The following is a 20065-nucleotide window of genomic DNA, read 5'->3' as shown; positions in this document are numbered from 1 at the left end:
GTGTCTTTTATTATCATAATGATAATAATGATAAAAGAAACTGACAAATATCGTCTCATGACTGTTTCACAAGCTGCGATGTTTTTACGTTGAAAGTTTAGCCTTGATCTTGGAACAAAGCCGCTGACAGAAAACTCTCACGTCAAGGTCTGTTTGGAAAGTGCTCTGGAGATTAGAATTATTATACAGGATCTTCACCATCAGATGGAGTTTAGTCTAAAACTCAAGCTCGTCATATGAGATTGTTTTGACAGATGCCATGTCTCATGTGTATCTGTGTCATCTCATAATAATCTCCCGTGTCCGACTGCACAGGCTTCACGTTTATTATAATTTACAGCATTTCATAGTGCATTTGACAGGCTTACAGTATATGCCAGCACAATATTTACTTTCTCAAAAAAGGTGTTTATTTGTGTAGAGCTTACCAAATCCTCAAAACTTTTCTAAGTAAAAAATTCAAGCAGGTTGCCTAATCTTGCAACCTTGGTTTGTTATATATCTGCATTTATAACCGGGTACAGGTCAGGACACGGACTAATGGTGTGCTGCATGCATTTATGATACATTGCATAATGAGTGTGAAGGAAAAGGCAACCAAAAAGTTAACTGACCTGCTGTAGTTTTGTTAGATGTTCTGTAGAGGGCACTGTTTCTGTAACTTTTCAATGTTTAAATCATCTTGCAGGACAACAGAACAACTGAAATTTGTCAAGCCGATCTCCTTTATGGTGACATAACAGGTCCCCGGTTCGGGGACCTGTTATGTGACCGGTTATGAGCCTGACATGCATGAAGCCAAGCGCTCATGTAACTCGAGAACTACAAGTCTTACTTTTATGGCATGTGACGATAGGACGAGGGCTATAATCATTATGAGCCCTCATATATATGTTTGAGAGTGAGCGTGCTGAGAGTAAGTAAAAGCAAGAAAGTAAAAGGCCTCAGGAGGGAGCTACACCTCTCACCTGTTTATGCAGGTTTTATGGTGGACAATAATTTGGCACAGACAAGCTGTCACCGTATCTCAGAAAGCGGTGAGAAGCCAACTCGGTCTTAGACCTTAATTTTATTACATTTGTACCACAGCGTGCACAGAGCAGAGAATGTATCATTTCACTTCCCCTTCCTGCACCCTGGGAAACACACATGAGAAGCGAGGATGGACTCAAAGGCTGAAAACGCTGTCTGTTTGTCCGGCTCATATTAATATCTGAGTCATACCTTACTCCCGTGTGGTCACAAGCAAGCGCGTGCATGTACAGCTTAGATATTCAGATCCAGACAACAGCATTGAGCAAATCTGTTCAAATGAGAGGCAGAATAACAATTCGATGCCTCAGTGATGCCAGTTCAACATGGTCATGAACTTAAGTGGCACCTTAAATTGCCCACATGCCTCACCTTGTTACCATATGTAACACTGTGAATTATGAGTCAGGCTGATATGAAATGACATCTTGAATCTTGATACTGATGGTATTTGTCCTTTCGGAGATGCTGGACCAAATATGAGGGAGCTTTAGGTTCATATTTTCATTTAATGTGATGCAATGCACTTGATATGTATTTGAGGTGTAAAGTAAGGTAAGCGGTGCATGATTACCTTCAACAGATTATTCCAAAACAATATGCTGCTGCTTCTGACATTTTCTGACTAATTCATTTTAGCTCAAGGCCAGTGATTGCCAGTTCACCCGTATCTTTCAGTGACTCATGGGAACACTCAAAAACACAACTTATTTAATGTTTTACAATATGCTACAAGTCCAAAGGCAAATGTGAGTCGCTAAGCCTAACTATATTCCACAACCTTTAAAAGTATTTTTAACTGACAGCACAGTGAACTTTATTAATAGATATTAATCAGTAACCCGTGAGTAATGAGCCTACTTGCTCATTCATTAGAAGACTATCTTATTTCAAGACTGAGATGTGTTTGCAGTGAACACACATTAAATAGGTCCACTCCTCCTCTCGGTAAACAGACGGAACGAAATCAAGTGGGTTTATGTAATATCAAGGTGTAAAATAAATGTTTATTCTCTGTGACTCAGCTATGTCATTTATCCCCTCCTCTCCCAAACATCAAAACAATGGAACACACCCACCCAAAGGCCCGCATGTAATGAAATCAAAAGAATAATTTCTGAAACCTCTGCGTTATCTATTCATGGTACACAAACGTATGACACATAGAGACTGTGCCTGGTGACTCCAGTATCTGTCATCAAACGCCCGCAATTGTGTTTGAATTGGGAATTGTATTAAACTGACTAATTGGTACACATGTGAGGTCCACACCCGGGTCATCGAGTTACACAAACCTGGCCAAAAAATGTGTGGTGGGCCCACGCCAATACAGAATAGTCATAAATGTATTTTTCTCAAAAAAGTAACAGTTACGCCTTTGTTGAACTCTTTAAAGTGTTTATTAAGTATGCTTTAAAGTGGTCAATGATTGGATAATGAAGTAGCCTGAGCTTTTCCAAAGTGTAGTGGTTTACACATTGCCTAACAGGAAAAGTAGCTCTTCTTTCCCTCAATCTGCTCATGTTCACAGCCTCAAGTGTTGAAACAATTATTCATGTGCAAGTAGACCTCAGAGAGCTTTTCTTTTAAAAAGCAGCATTTTGGGATCCACTTAGAAAGGGAATAAACAAAGAGAGAAATACTCCCCGGATATTTATTCCTACAGTTGTGAAGGGCAGAAGGACTTCCACTGATGAGGGCAGGCTGGCCTCTTCATTTCACTCCAACCAGAGTCATTACTTAGCAGCTCTTGCTCCAACCAAAGTCTCAGGTGATGTCCACAGTGACTGTGAGCTGCTGCTAAAGTGTTCAGCACCTTTAAAGTAAACTGGAAAAAGAGGCAGATGAAATACAAACAACTGTACCCATGATATAATTTTCTTATGATAAAGAAATATATCTATGTTTTTTAAAAAAAAATAATATATGATTTCAAGATCTCAAGTTTAAGAGAATTTGCTTATTGAGTGGGCCCAAACTGTGCATGGACCCATGCCCACTGGATAATCCTACTCAGGTAAGTTCATGTTTTCCATGACTACAGCCACAGGGGCTGTTAAGAAAAGACGAGGCAAAGGTGGAATCTATTATTGTTATTGTCAGTACAATTACAAATTTTACTTTGATCTTAAGGGCAGTTTGGTTGAAAACCCATTTGGTGATCCTTGTGTGCATGTTTGATTAAATCCACGGCTTCTATTAAAGGCCTTGCTGTGGCATGAGCGTATGGGTCATTTGGCTGGATGAGCTAATAAAGAACTAAATACATAGATTTGCTTTAAAACAGCTGGAATATTGTTGTTGCTAGTCTAGACTAAGTTCACTCCATGTAGTATTGGCTGGGTTTATTTCCAACAGTTCTATAAGTTAATCGCATTTTGTGTGAAAACTTGACATAGTCTAAAACTATGAATGGCAAAATGTAAAAACTTTTGTTTAAAGGGCATAAAGCAGCAAATTCTTACAAGGTAAATAGCTCATAATGCCCTTCATGTCTTCTTATACTTTTGTCCTCTTGACAAAGAGTTATTACAAGAGCAGTGACTAATCCTCTAAACATGGACTGTCTCACACAATGCTGCCACGATGACTTTGTGCCAAGAGGACTTTGGAAGCCAGAGATAAAGAAATATCATGGAAATGACTTGATAATGAGCTTGTGATACACGGGTATGCAGCACAACTTCGAAAAAGTCAGATTACATATCAGAATGACTGATAAAATGTAAAATGAAACTTGCCTGGCCGGCTTTGACGCTTTCACATAACATAGAGAGAAACATCTTTGATGGTTTACTTTTTATTCTGAGGTAGCAAAGCAAACTGTGTTTTACAAATCTAATTATAGTGTTGATCTTTGATCTTGTAGGAGGTTTTCTCCTCAGTTCAATACCATAGCCTTTGGTGATACGCCAGAACAGCTTGGCAACATGGCAAAACAAGGAAAGTTGCCAAAGCAATGCAAGGTTTTATTTGTGGAGTGCCTTCCGTACACCAAGGCAGAATGAGCATACTGCAAAAAAAGAATTAATTAACACACATGATGCGTTAATTCAAATATATGTTTATAAAGTCTAAATCCTGTAAGGACAAGAAATGGTAAAGAGGCCAAAATTAAAAATAAATAAGATTTATAATGATAATAAAAACTAGAATAAAGTATAAAGGTGAAATAATTATACTTAACAAAATAACATATAGAAGAGTGAAAGAAAGATTTATAATAAAGAAAGTTTGATCACTAAATTTAAAAACAAGAAAAGCACTTTAAAGAACGAAAACAACACATAGATTAAAATAATAAGTAATATTAATGGCTATATATCACCATCCAGATTGAAAAATATTACTGAAAAGCACTTGAGAACTTTTTTAATGTTATGATTTAATAATGTACAGATGATTGAGACATTCCAAAGAACATCAGGTAGTTTCTTCCAGCGTTGTGCAGCACAGTGAGAAGTTGAACTTATTAATAATTTTGAGCACTTTAGTTCCCGTGGCTCCACCATAATAATGTGCCCACAATGTCACTGGGCTGCGTCCAGTCAGAATGAGGTGATAAATTATTTAAAGGAGACTGGAAGGTCACTAAAGCATGATCTCAGCTCATCTACACTCATATACACCCACAGGAAGGTCCACCAGGGCAGTCGTGCTGCTTAATTCAAGAAAAGATCTTCCAAACCCAGAAGTTCTTTGGCATTTATGAGGCATGTCGGGTTAAGAAGATGAACGCAGTAGAATAGATGAGCAGTACAGAGGGTAACGTTCACAGATTTTTAAAATTGTATTTCACAGATTTAAACATGCAAAGAATAATGAGGGTAATGTGGGAAAGAAAATGGCCTTTTAAATGAATGGAAAAGTCCAAGCATTCCTATAAGACAGGTAAATTCTTAAAACAGCAGCTAACCGTGACACTTTACCAGTTAATCCCTTTAATTTGAACAAGTTTTGTATGAAATACAGACTAATTTACATGCACATGTAGAACAATGAACACCTGTATTTGAGCATGTATTTGAGTATTTTTCTTTCCACTGTTCTCTCATCAGTGAATGACTTTTATGTCATAATTCAGCTCACAAACTCACAACTTTCTACTTTTTATAAACGTGCTTTTTTTGCCCTTAAATTCAGCTTCCAGTACTTATTCATGAATAGTAACAAGAAAAATAATATGTGAGTGAGATATTTGGTGCAATAAAATAGATTGCTGGAGGAATGTCGTAGATATTTTTACCTGTGGCCTAAGGGTCATTTTGGCCTTAAAATTTCTGATGTCTGGACTTACATCTGTGTAGTACGTGCTCTGTTTGATGTATTCCTGAGTGTTTAAAGGCTCATTAAGGGCTCAGCATACCTTAATAACTCAGCGTTGAGGTTTGTTAGTGCCAAATATTTGCTTTTGTAAACTGAATGACTTTTATCCTATGTAAATAGTGAACAAATAGCACCAAGGTTGGCGCTGTGTACCTGTATTGACAATAACTGTGAGATTTGACAGCTGGGATTCAGACCCAGGCTACACCTCCCTTCACTTGTATCTTCAGTGCCATAAGATGATAAAGGACAATTACAATAATATCATTAAAGTCAAACCTGGACACAATAATCACAAAATGACACTCTGATATTACAACAGCCCATTCAAAACACAACATAGTGTTGAAATTAGAAGTCTGTTGGTTTGCAAGCACTGTTGTCTGGGTAGGCTTATTGTTTCAGTCCACCTCTGACTCAGATCACTGGTCTATGCACACTACATTTTTTAGTTAGCAATTTACTAGGAACCCCTTGGGTTTGTAATCAAATACTATAAACCTGTAACAAATTATCACTGAGAGGTGCTCATTTATATTGCTTGCATATTTTCAATCAAGGATTCAATTAAAAAAGATGAAAAGGAAATTAAAATCAATCACATAAAAACAGAAAACTTGAGCACATTAAAACCAAGGAGGCACAACTTGTACAAAATATGAAATCTAAATTCAGAATAGCAGTTTGCACTCTTCGGTTACATAATATTTTATCAGTACTTTGAACTCGTCAAGGGTCGAGAGAATGATTAAGCTCCAGTGTTCTGAAGGGTATTGGATAACCATGGTAGAACTGGAAAATTCTGTTCTCAGCAAAAAAAATCCCAGCAAATCCTGAGTTCCCAGTAGAGTGGCCATGTAGATTAGCTCAAGATTAGTCATTGGAAATATATTGCTGAAGTAATTATTTTATAATGCAATCAAATATCACTGGTCTCTAACTGCAATCTTCAAAATGGCCAAAGAGTTCAATAAAAAAAAACCAACAGCATTCTGACAGAGTCAATAAAAAGTCAGGAGGCAGAGCTAGGCAAAGATAGGGTTTATTACATGGCTGTTGTATCAGATTGCATAAGGTGTTTACATGTGTGATAAACTAAATTATTTCCTCTATGTAGATATTGTTAAGCACATAAGACTCTTGATGACACATTGTTTTTTCAAAACATAAGAAATCCACAGATGAAGGAGTACCTGATTGTTTGAAAATCTCCTAAATTCTTCTTTTCTCCCACATATTATTTTTATTTTTATTGTCTTTTTACATTCATTAGTCTTAAGGGTTTTCAGCACCTGAAGCAGGCCATGAGCTTATGTACTTATAGGTGCCCCACGTTCTCCATTCACATCTCTTCTTTGCTGAAGGACTCTTCAGGGTTTTTTTTAGTCCACCACAAATCATGTTCCTTGCTCCCAATACTCCCGACCCCTTTTCTAGCCTCAATCCCTGACCTCTTTCTCACTCCACGTTCCCTCCTTCTTCTTCTTCATCGTTGTTCCTCATTCCCGTCTGCAGGTCTCTGTAAAAAGACCTTTCTCAGTCCAAGTCCTTGTTGTTGTGTCCATTGATCAGACCTGATTCCCAGCGCAGCACTAGAGGAGACTTCTGTCTAGGGGTACGAGGACTCTGGGGGAGCTGAATGAAAAGGAGAACAAAAAGTGAACAGGAGTAAGTGGTGATTGCATGGTAAAAGAAGAGGCAGGCAGTAAATTGGAAGAGTAGGAGCAGAAAAAGAAAGAGAATTCAAAAGTATGTTGGAGTGGGAGACCAAACCAAAAAGCCAACACGGAGGGAGCGAAAAGAAAAGAAAGGGATGAATTTGCTTCCTCTTGAGGACATATCTTTGGATGAGCATCATTAGCTCTGTAAGTCAAAGGGAGGTTAATGCGACTGTGATCCAAGGCCATGTTCTGTATGACTAAGTCAACAAGTGAGGCCAATTTGCCCTGCAATCCTTCATGTATCTCTGAACTTTAATCAGGAACTAGGTCTGTGCACAGATAATCAACCAGCAGAGAGAGAAAGAGAGGGAGGGGCTATGAGGAAGTGAGAGGAAAGAGGGCAAAACTCTGCTAATGTCAGACTGAACCATGCAGCTAAACCCCAGCACATCAATGCCAAACTGAATTAAACAGCTCAAGCCACGAAGCAGCACTCCGCTTTAATCAGAGATACCAGAGTATCAAAGAGATGCAAGACCCACAAGGAAGGTAACACAAATCAGTGGGATTGTCAATTGACTTTCCTCTTTGCCTGCTATTGACTGCTCAAGTGTGCGCACATACACACACTCTCTTGCTCTCTCTCAGTCTCAGGGCTGTTTGCCTTCATCCCTTATCTATAAAGATAAGAGCCTCACTGTGTGTTCAGCATGTTATCAGATATTTGCGTCCCATATTTGGTGCAAAAGAGATGCTGACATCCTCCCACAAGACTTTCTCCATTTGACACATTACAGTCCAGAGCAGTTTTAAACAGACAGATGCGTGACAAATTAAAGGAAAATGGGGAAAAGGGGAAGCTGTTAAGCTGTGGGAGGAATTTTGCTGGATTTATTTGACTCCACTTAGCCTCTCTGATGGAAATGATCACAGCTAATCAATAAAAAGTTGTTTTAAGATATCTTAATTTATTTCCTGATTGGACGTGGTGTAGCTGAGACCTTTAGGACATTTTATGACTTTAATTCTTGTGCAATAAATTCCAAAACCCATTGACTCTGGTCTCGTGGCACTTGGTTGACCAGCATCGTACAAGAACACTCTATGTTGGATCTTCCTTTAATTCACCTGCCTGAAAGCTCATCTTAATGCGACATTGCAAGTCAAATGTAGAGCTAACAAAGCATCATTATTTTGGAACCTGATATCTTCTTGTCTGCATTCCAGGGAGACTCAGGATGGCGATTTGCCTACATTTTCATGTCCTATGCCAAGTGTACTAGAGGGGTGAGGTTGGCACGTTAAAATTTAGAGTCGAAAGTACTTAATAAAACTCACTGCGAAGTTTTATTAAGTACCACATGGTAAAATTTATACAAACTCTAAAAATCAATAGTTTGACGGATGAGCTGTAACACTGACACACCTCTGGCCGGTTAATCTTCTCGTCTTCAGCCTGGACCGGGGGCCACACAAATGACTTGCTGACTGACAGGCGTGCTGGAAGAGAAGAGAAAAGCAGATGAAGAAAGAACAGCAGTGAGGGAGAAGTGCCCCTGTGATGTTGTTTGAGCACCACAGTGTGAACACTGAATCAAATTAAGATTGAACATCGTGAGGCAGCAGAGAGAAATGAGAAGAGACAGAGGATTGCAGAGGGAACAGACGGAAAGAAATCTGTACATGAACGTGGAGAAACAGAAACTAAAAGCAGGCAGCGGTAATTAAGAAACAGAAGGGCAATAAAGCCTGATGTGTAAAGCAATATGCAGCTGCACTTTGCACAACCTTCAGTTACTGTCCGGCGTGCTTTGTGGACACACCCTGGTCAATTTATGTCACTCATTGTTAAACCAACAATGTTTTAACTCATTCATTCTGACGTAATCACAAATCAGCCTTCATGGCAACACAACACAGACAAAAAAACACACTGAAACATACTGTAGAGCAACGCCTCCCAGTCTTTTTTTTCTGATGTATCACAGCCAAGCACTCTTTCAAAATGCCCTTCAAAATCATGTATCAAGTGTTTGTAATTTGAATTATTAAGCACTGTTTTTATAAATCTCTACTTGTGTTATTCATATTTTTATTCTTGGACTCTACTGGAGTAGCTTTGCATCATTCACAGTTCAAAATAATCCTTATTCTCTATCTTAATCTTTGCCCCAAGAGAAGGTTTGAGCCTTCTGTTAGCAGGGCGATGCTCACTGCCAGGGCTGGTTTTGAAATGACCATATAACAGTATCCTGTTTTTAACATCATGCAGAGCTGGAGAAGGAAAAACAGAAGTTTGAAATCAAGCGTTCAGAGGAGCCTGAAATTTTGGCTCAGGTGGAAAAGCTTTAAGCTAACCTTAGCTTTCATCTTAGCTAAAGCTATAAGCTAACGTTACTAACTCAAACTATGTTTAATATGAATATCCACCAATCTAATAGTATAGATGTACGTTACAGACATATATATAGCTCAAAACTAAACTCTCTACCGAAACCCATATCTTTAAAAATAATATAAAAATATAAATATCTATAAATATATGAATATATGTTTCATCTTTATTGTAACTGTATTGATTTCAGCTATTTATCTTTGGCTAAATTGGCTATTTAGCAGTTGTTTTTCTCCCTTTATTTAAGGTCACTAACTTATTATTTAAACTATTTAGCCCATTTTCTTACCTGACTATTTAAACCAAGCATATAAAGATCCCTGGATTGCTGACACAATAGCAAGTACCCCACCTGGAAATCACTACTGTATAATACAGGCAAACAAAATTTCCCAGAGATACACTATAGGCAGCAATAGTCTACACACACGCACACACATGCACAAACTCTGTATCAGATTATATCCACTTTTTGAATGCTGATTTCGGACTTAATTCCCAGATTGGACTCTTTCAGCCAGCTCCTTTCTTCCCTGACACAATAGCGTTGAAATATGAGCCAGGTTTTTCCCTGCCTCAGCTTTTCACAATTAATATGACAGGTTAGGTGCTACATTTTTTGTTGAGTTACAGAATTTTATTTTCTGGCCGGCCAGCTTATGGGCTCCGGTGCAAAGTTATTGCTCATAATAGCTAACAGTAGATTCGAAAGCTGTTTTGAGGTTTTCCACTGACCATAAGGAAAATTAAATAATGTGCTCACTGAGCTGTTTCAGGGGGTTTTCATCATCTAGCCGCGGATATAAAAATGACACACACACCCACGCTCAACCAGTCATACACACACACCAGCCTATGTGAGCTGGCGGGCACAAACAGAATCAATTACACCCTTACACACATGCTCACCCAGAGACCAACACAGGCCTACACTAACCTGCTGAGGGTCCAGTTTCTCCTTTGGATGATGACCCAGGTGCGTCAGCAACGGACAGTCCGTTTAATGACAGCACGGGACTCTTTAACTCCATGCTGACTGGCCTTCCTCCCTCTCTTTCTCCCCCTCCTTGTCCTTGTGTACCACCAACACCACCACTGCCCCCATACAGACTAATCCTCTGCTTGCGAAGCTCCTTCTCCCTCTTCTGGGCCTCCTGGATATCCTCCTTCACTTTCACTAAATTATTTGAAGAGCGCAGCTTGAAAAAGGGGTTCTCCTTGGGTACTAAATCCTCCACCTCCTCCTTTTCTTGTCTTTTTTCTGTTACTTTTTCATTCCCTCCTTTCTGTGACAATAAGATGTAAGGACTTCCAGAGTCGACAACAGTAATACCCTCTGATTTGTCTTGGTGTTTCTTCGGTGTTGTGTTCTTCAGGTTGTTCTCTAAGATTATGACTTGTCGACTTGTCCCCTGTGAGATACCCGGTCCTTGAAGAGTGTTTTTGGTTACACTCCGTCCTATGGGAGAGTTTGGGGTCTGTGTCGGGCTAAGAAGATCCAAACTGTGTCTCTTCTCGACACGTGTGTCTTCTGTGGTGGACACCTGTGATGAGATGTCTTCCTGGTTCTTGGGAGTTGAACCATTGCTGACAGAAGAAACCGATGGGGCCCTGTGACTGGTTGAGGCTGTAAAAGTTGAGTCACTGGGTGTCTGAAAGGTCTCATAGATCTGTTTCTTCTCCCTTATTTGTCGGACTGTGCCTTTATCATAAAAACCTGGAATTTTCCCAAGCTTGACCAGATCCTGCTCCCTCTGGGTCTCCGTTTGAATCTCATACAGCATCTTTTTGCCAGCAAACTCTCTATCTTTGTCCTGACACCACTCAGTCTTCGCAGCTACTGAATTGGAAAGAACAGTTTTTCTTAAGGGAACCTCTACATACTCTGGAGTGATGCGTAGATTTGGAAGCCCTCTGGATCTTCTCAGGCTATGTTCCCGCTCTATAGACCTTCGGATCTCCCTCTCAATGGGAGTCTCTCTGGATACAGTTGATGGAGAGCTCTCCAAAGTGTTGGACGGGGAGAAATCAGCTGATACTCCACTGTCACTCTGGCTATCGTCACATGAGTCATTCTCCATCCTGGTGTGGTTGCTGTGCTTCAGAGACACACCACAGCTATATTTTTCTATCTCTGGCTCTTGTATTTGGACTGTTTGTGAATATCTCAACAGTCCCCCGCTGTGTTGCTGCCCAGCTGGCTTGTTCCTTTTAAGTCCGCTCTCTTTCTGCCCTTCCTCCCCACCTGTTTGCTCATTTTCTCCCTCTGTTCTTTCCCCCGCCCTGCTGTGCCTTTCTCTCACAGCAACAACGCAAGCAAAGCCTGTAGCAGAAGCAGCCCCACCTGGATTGGACGGCTCCATGGCAACGGTCGACAAAGGTGGAGATCCCTGGCCAGGCACCTGTTGTCCTGCTTCCTGGTTTACACCTCTGAGGGCAGGTTCACGTTGGTTCTTTAACAACAGCCCCTCCTGGTGTTTATCTGAGGGTTTTGCATGCAAAGCTGAGTCTGTCTCTTGATTAGTGGAAGCTAAATATAAAGGTTGGAAAGACTTGCTGTTGATATTTAATGTGTTCAGTTCCATAATAGCAATGCCCACTTCCTCTTCTTCCTCACTTTCATCTGCAAAAGGAGGGGAACTCACAGTATGAGCGTCATCTGTAATGTTAATGCCAGAGCAAGAAGGGTGAGCAGGTCGTAACACATTATTTTCCACTATACCGGTACTTATTACATCTGTTACAGATGGTTTATATGTCTTCTGATCAGCTGGTTCAGTCATCTGAGATGCCTTTAACCATTCTCGACTATTCTGGCTTTCTAAAGAAGTAATGTCTTCTGTTGGGTCTGAAATGACATCAACATCACTGATACACTCTGCCACCTCACCCTCAGGGCTGGAAAAGCCCTCTTTGTCACGGTGTACTCCTGCTGATAAGGCACCCAAGGAAGGTGTAGGTGGGAAAACTTCCTCGCATAACTCAACTTCAGGTTCCTCTTGAGTCTTTAGTCCTCCCGATAGGTTTTTAGGAACTTGCTCTGATCCCATCACTGCTTCCTCTGTCTCCCTTATTCTCGCAGCTCCTTCATTTTCCATTTTAGTCGCATCAGCTGTTTTGATTTTTGAGATAGTCTCTTTCTCCCGCTGAGTATTGACCTGAGCATCAGGCTCCAGGGTGTCTATATCCTCCTCGGGTTCTGCCTTGGGTGCCTTTAAGCCTTTCAGAGGGAAGTTGTCACCCCTCGCCCAAGACTCATTGACCGACTCGTCAAGTAAGTTGACAGGGCACTGCTCCTGCCAGGCCGTGGGTCTTGTTGCCATGGTGACAGGTTTGCTGATGTAGAAGTGTTTGGAGCAGTCAGGTTGTTTGGCCTCCAGCCAGTCAGTCTGAATGAAAGCAAAAGAGCACAGATGGAGGAGAGGGGAATGGCAGAGTGATTAACATTGTTTAGCATTGTTTATTTCATACACTAATATTTTAGAGCATTTCAAACAACTCATTCATATTACTGCTGCAATGAATCATTGTCTATTTTCACTGTGCGAAACGCTGAGGGCTATACTGACTTGTTTTCATTTGTATTTTCATAACTCTTTCTCATCTCTGTTGAAATACTACAGCGAACAGACAAGAAAGAACATTTTTAAATAATTGTTAAGAGGGAAAAAAACATGTTAGGACACTTGGCATTTGCATAGCAGGATTTGTTGTTTTTAAAAGATAATGTCAGCTTCTGTTTCCCTTTCAGCTATCAGAGGTTTTAAAAAATAATGGTATAAAGGTTTTTAAAAAAAATATATATATATGTTCATTATTATGCAAGTGGGAAACAAATGAAAGAAAAAATGGAATATACTTGAAGTGATGACATCTAAAAACAGGCCATACGAGTATGAAAATGAGGATGAATCAGATGACGCTGCAGTCCTCAGAACTCATTGCACTCATCTGTATGGGCGCAAATTGTGGTCATAAATATTTTGTACTTGTAAATCAGTTTTGTACTTGTAAATCAGGATTTGTATGTGTAAAAAGAATTTGTGTGTGTAAAAAAGATTTGTGTGTGGACTCAGCCAAAAAACTATGTGAGAAAGTCTGCACTCAAGTTTCAAGTTACAAGTACGAATTTTGACTCTATTTTTCTTCCTTTGATCTGATTGGCCAATGTCATGTCAATCACAAATTTACCTATCTAATCAAAGAACAGATGGGTTTTGCTGTGGAGGGGTGCTTTTTTGAACTGTGGGTCCTTGAAGGGTAAATACAGTTTGAAGCTTGAGGATCTCTATATAAATATCCGATAGAAGCTAGGTCCCCTAACTTTCAGCAGATGTTGAAAGGATAAAGTTGTGGTATATCAGTGGTTAGAAATACCATTATTACTTTAGGATTAGTTTAACACAATGTCAGGGCTGACCCGGGACCATTGCTGTGAGTCACAGTGCGCAGCATAAAGGTCCTTTCACATCAGACGCAGCATGTGCTGCTAATGCTAACTGCTAACTAAAAGCCAAGGATCCAGAATTTGTTGCGCTGGCTGCTGAACTCTGTGGGTTTTTGCAGCAGCTGTACCTGTACTAGATGCACCTGCTCCTTGTCGTTTCTATCTCTGACTTTATGTCCTCCATAAGAGTTTCTGTTTTTTTTGCTGGTTCTTCAAATGTTCAATAAAAACATGTATGCTAATTCATAACGAAGGAAAGCTTTGTAAGTACCCCCACTAGTGAAGACTGTCATTTCCACAACATTGCCCCCCCCCCCCCCGCACCGCCGGAGGTTCGCAGAGCTGTTGAAAAGGTTCAGGAGGTCCCTGTATTAAGCACGTAAACCTGTGACAAAAAAATCACAAAACTCAGACTACCACAGACTGTTTTCCTTTGTGGTGATGAAGGAAAACGCTGGGTTGGCATGTAAAAGGGCATTTATTCCCTTCAAGGACCTACAGTTCAAAAAAGCACCCCTCCGACAGCCAAACCCATCTGTTCTCTGATTGGATAGTTACATTTGTGATTGACATGACATTGGCCAATCAGATCAAAGGAAGAAAAATAGGGTCAAAATTCGTACTTGTAACTTGAAACTTGAGTGCAGACTTTCTCACAGATTTTTTGGCTAAGTCCACACACAAATCTTTTTTACACACACACAAATTCTTTTTACACACACAAATCTTTTTTACACACACACAAATTCTTTTTACACATACAAATCCTGATTTACAAGTACAAAATATTTATGACCACAATTTGAGCCCATACATCTGCTCTCAGATATATAGTTTTGCACAACGAATAATAAATGAAGACCATCTTTATATCATTTATGTGCACTGGAAGTTTTTATTGTATGAATCCAGACATCTGAGCAAAGATCACTAAAACTGTTCTGGGGCGCATGGCGGACTAGTATCTCTTTTAATTTGTTACTGTCTTCTGTATATGCTTAAATAACTGTGTTGGATTAGAGCACTGCAAATCCAGTTAAAGTGTACTGCATTCCTTTTCTCTCTCTTTAACGGCAGCTTTAGTGCGCTTATGTTATTATATGACACGCAGGGTGTTTATAAAGCTGTGCCTGACTTTGGCTGTAAGGTGGCAACTACTCTGCTCCATGTGCAGAGCCTAACTAAAGTTTTCTGCTGAGCACACCTTTTCTTTAATCAGCTTACAGGCTGGGAAATGGCTCAGTAACACACACACACACACACACACACACACACACACACACACACACACACACACACACACACATGCAGACAATAGGATTGTCTGCAGGATATACTGACTAAAGTGGAGTCCAACTCATCCAATATCTCTTTTTCTTTAATACACACTCCTGTATTTCAAGCTTGCCCTGAATCTGTATTATTGCTTTTTCTTTCTTTCTTTCTTTCTTTCTTTCTTTCTTTCTTTCTTTCTTTCTTTCCCTCTCTCTCTCTCTCTCTCTCTCTCACACACACACACACACACACACACACACACACACACACACACACACACACACACACACACACACAAACACTGTCATCTCTTGTTCAGCTTGCGTTCTGAAAAACTCCCTTTCCCATCACTATTATCACTTCCAAGCCATTCTGACTAGGCTGGACTCCAACTGTGACTGATCATTAGGGGAATGTAGACCACAGCACTGGGGATCAATGGTCTTTGATGAACTGGGACGGACGGACAAATGAGGTACACCCCCTTCGTGTACAGATTATAAGGAGTGACAGCATGACACGGTGGGAAGAATGGGGATCGCTGTGGCATACTGGCTGAACATGTGGATGCAACAGCAGAACAATGTAGCCTAGTGCGGGTAAATTAGTATGAGATCAGGGAGAGGAAACAGTGAGATATGAGAGATAAGACAGAAACTGGTTTGGGAAGCCAATCTCCAGCTGCGTTTGATGTATCTGGGCTAACATTATTATCAGCTTCCAGCTAAGACACACATACTAACTCAAGGTTTCTTTCTTGTTTCCGAAATGTAAAAAGATTTCAAGCCAGAACATTATTTGTTTTGTTTCATATACCAGTTTAATAAGCAGCTTATTAGCGTGTTCACTGAATGCCCTATTCAGTGCCCATTATGAAATGTACCTTGGCTAACGTCAGACCGGCTGTTTTGTAATGAGGGGGCAGTGAGATTTGGGTAACTGGCATTCCCACGGAGTTATTACTGTGCCTAAATGAGCAATAACCTCAGTCATTAACTCAGTTTATGCATGCTGCTTTTTAACTGATCAGACACAGAAACACAGGCTCAGCTGTTACCTGCACACATGACTCTACCACCTATGTTACAGAATAACTGACAGAAACTCATGAAATTCATAAAGTCAGAATAATAAGTCGCTTACTAACGGAGAGTTCCCAACACTAAGCTTCATTGTGAAATTGAGCATGAAAAGGAACATTTTGCCACAGCGAGAAAGAAATTTGTTATAATGGTTTAAACTTTGTAGCCTCCAACGCTACGGTAGTAAAACAAGCTGCTCATTCATTCTGGGGCATGTTGATGTAATCTAACCACTCTAAGCATAAACTCTGACAATTGATTATTGGATTCTTTTTTTATTTTCAGAGGAATCTGGCAGAATTTTACCAAAGGTAAGGTTGCGGATTAAACTTAATTACATAACAGACTTATGTTTTGTTCATTATATCCACAAAGGCTCTTACATTATCAAAAGAACAGAATAATCATTATCATTATTGGGGAAAAAACATCTGTGTCAGCTCAAACAAATAAACCTCCTTTTCGTGGTCAGCAATGTCCTAAAACTGTTAAAGATCTAACGACTTTAGACAAAAAAATTGAAATGAATTTGAATAAATGCAGCCAAATTCATCCCTAGTGTTGTTGCTGTCTAATAGTTGCTGACTATGTTCTTTTAACATTTTCCAGGCATAAGTGTCATATTTGAGAAATTGATCCCAATAGGCTCAGCTGCTCCAAACTTCTGTACTACGCTTGTTTGTTTTTTCCCAGTGGTAATTACTTACCCTAGAAAATATTTCATGTATGTATTTAGAGCAGTTTCCTACTCAACAAGAACATACTACAGGAACTGAATATACAGCTACACATACCTGTTGCACATACCTGACTTGAAGATGCCCTCCAAATGATAGATTCCTGTGTAATACACACTTGTCTTGCTTCAATTCACTGATGTGTAATCAGCAGAACAGGACTCTGTCTGCTCTCGGCTCTCACAATGCCTCAGAGCCCGGCTCTCCTCATTTGTGCACACCAACACCATCAGTCCAACAATTGTGCACGCCCACATTTGCATTTCATTCACCCACAATCACTAATACGTGGACAAATATGCATGAGAGTCTGCTCAAACACATGTGCTCCAGGCTTACTCTGCTGTCATGGATTTGAAAATATGTAGTAATAATCCTATTGGACTGGATTGGAGTTGCATCACATTTAAGACAATAGTGTTAAGCTACTAGCTAACAAGAGTAGGCTTGGTTAGCCTTATGAATAAATAGACTGTGCTCTGCAGAGACAGACATTTCATTCAGTTTATATAGTGCCAAATCACAACAAGAGTGGCCTCAAGGTAAAGATCCTACTAAAACGAATCTTTATCTTTCCATGAAGCCAGATGGCACACACCAATTTGTTAAACTGCAGGAATGACTTAAAGACTTTCATAGTGATTACATGCTGCGTGGCCAAATTTCTGTGCATATTGAAGGTATTTCCTTTCTTTGTTGTGCTGTGTTGGCTTCATTACTCAAAACAATATAAACCCATAGTTTACAGTCCCACAAACCAATAAAACCAAGTCCCTGTCCTAATGAGGACACACATACAATCTTTCTCTCAGTATTTAGGTATGAACACACAGCAAAGATGAAAACCATCTTTAGAAACATGAACAAGTATAAACAGAGCCTCCAGCCTGACTGCTCATCGCTGCGTTTGTCAGCTGCTGAAGTTCAGGGTGTGGCTGCTGGGCTGGGGTCAGCATTCACTGAGCTTTATTGTCGCTCTGGATTCTTGGCTGGCTTAGCGTTAGCATGCTATCTGTGCAGATGCTTGCAAAGAGCTGAAGTTGTGTTAGGAGGATAATGCACATGTTTGTATTCTGGTTTTCACTTTATCATCGCACTCTGATCTGTGCAATAAAAATAAAAGTAATGCCCATATCCATGCTATGGACTCCTCTGGGACATGAACTGAAATCAGCTAATTGTAGCACAAGTGCACCGATAAGCAGGACCGATAGGCAAGCAGACTAACACTGGGAAACGTTTCTTTATCGGTTTGCTTAAATGCAAACAAATGTCATGCAATCATTCTCTCAGTTTCCCTATTTTAGATGCTGATGGAGAAATTAATGCTACAGTTAGCACTGGGCATTATTCTGTTTGGGAATTTTAGGTGATAAAGCAATGCTATAGATGCTAAAAACCTATGTAGGTGTACTTCTCTCCTGAAACAAAACGGGGTCAGAATTGGTAAGGCAATCAACAAAGAACCAGATCAATATGCAGTATTGATTCTAATCAGTGGCAGAAACAATAACATTGGTACTGTATCAGTAAAAGTGCATCAATTCCTGTCCCTAGTCACAGGTCAGTTTAGCACAGGTTTCCACACAAACTGGCCAGAAAAAAAAAACACTAGGTGGTGATGTATTAAAAGATTTTTTTCCAGACCAAATAAGGTCATATTGTACTGTACGTACAAAAACTCTGAGGTTACTGGATTCAGCAATGGGAAATTTAATTGTGCATCAGTTGAACTTTTCATGAAAGAACATTAAGTGACAAGCTTGTTTTAGCACTTTGCAATCTTGTCAACACTAGTATACCCTCTAGATGCTCTAAATCACTTTACCTTTAGAAATCTAAAAGGAGCAAGATATATTCTTACAAAAGCTTCAATTGAGAGTTAATAGGCAATAAATGCAAATACCAAGGTGTCCATAATAAAACAAATATTTAATCTACTCGCAACATCTCCCTCCAATGAAAAATATAACTGTTGTTTAAAGTATAACTTTTGATCAAGTTAAAAACATCCAGTCTGTAAGAAGAACTTACTAACACTGTAAGAGTAATTCTCTGAGTAACTGATTACAATGTGCCAGTGTCCTTTATGCCTTTTGAGCCACTGTCTCCTCAGCCTGAGGAGCTGCTGCTGCTGTTGGTTGGTTCTCAGGCTGCTCTGGACAAAGCTCCTTGGTAGGATCCATCACAACAGGCTCAGGCAATTGATAACACTTCAGCTGAGCTCTGAACTCTTCCAGCTCTTTCTGCTCCACCTCCCTCCTTCTGCTCAGCAGGTACAAGTCCGTAGAAATCCTCCTGCTTGACTTCACAAGCCACCTCATTACCACACAGTCTGGGCAGGACGTGTGGAGGAAATACATGCTGAGGCTGAAACGACTCTGCACATCAAAGGTAAAAGTGCTGCCTTCAGCTGAGATGTTGTACCGCAGGTATTGGCATTGATCACCAAAGCGGTTGATCTGGGTATAAGACAATGTTGAAGCTTCGCTGGAGTTGGAGAAGTACATCGTGATGCTGTCTCGACGTCTCAGAGCCTCCATAGATGGTGAGTGATTGAGACTGCCTGCGACTAGAGCCCAGCTGCCCTCGAAATGATGAGGAACCAGCTGATCCAGTGGGTGAACCAATCTTTCACAGACTAGAGGAGCTGCCTGGCTCCCACACATCAAATAAATGAGAGTGACTGCACACACAGCAACCAAGCTGTTTCTTGAAGGTTTTTCCATTCTGTGGTTAAATGTTTGCCTTTTATTCTCCAACCTTTCATTTATTTTATTTTCTCACCAAGACTGGAATTCAATTAGCAGGCTTGTCTTTTTATAACAAAAACCTGCATCAAAAAAATCCACCTTTTCAACACAGGATAGGTTCATTATCTGTTATCTAAATGTGGATTCCATTATTGTGATATCAAAGACATTTTGAAATAGTGGAAAGTTTTGTGATTCTTATCCACATTAAACTGAATTTTGAGTGGCTATTTTTCTTGGAACATCATGTCCAGACTTGAACTTTGTCTTTGTTTGCTGTAGATATTGAGCTGAGGCTAAACATTAAAAGCAATATACGCCAGACTGTCGGTGCTGACGAACTCTTTCACCAATTTT

General features: G+C 40.0%; 1 protein-coding gene across 1 annotated transcript; it reads right to left on the bottom strand.

Moving 5' to 3' along the window:
- Positions 1 to 4087: 4087 nt before the first annotated feature.
- Positions 4088 to 19754, bottom strand: si:ch211-207j7.2. The gene is made up of 4 exons (XM_040024617.1): positions 17026 to 19754; positions 10352 to 12803; positions 8446 to 8519; positions 4088 to 6993 (listed from the first exon to the last, which is right to left on the bottom strand). The coding sequence occupies exons 2-4, from the start codon at positions 12735 to 12737 to the stop codon at positions 6895 to 6897; spliced, it is 2559 nt and encodes an 852-aa protein (XP_039880551.1). The 5' UTR covers positions 12738 to 12803; positions 17026 to 19754; the 3' UTR covers positions 4088 to 6894.
- Positions 19755 to 20065: the final 311 nt, after the last annotated feature.

The sequence above is a fragment of the Simochromis diagramma genome, unplaced genomic scaffold, assembly GCF_900408965.1.
Source record: "Simochromis diagramma unplaced genomic scaffold, fSimDia1.1 OVJJ01000302.1, whole genome shotgun sequence".
NCBI classification, from domain to species: Eukaryota; Metazoa; Chordata; class Actinopteri; order Cichliformes; family Cichlidae; genus Simochromis; species Simochromis diagramma.
The sequence above is the reverse complement of the archived record's forward strand: the minus strand, read 5'-3'. Positions and strand labels throughout refer to the sequence as shown.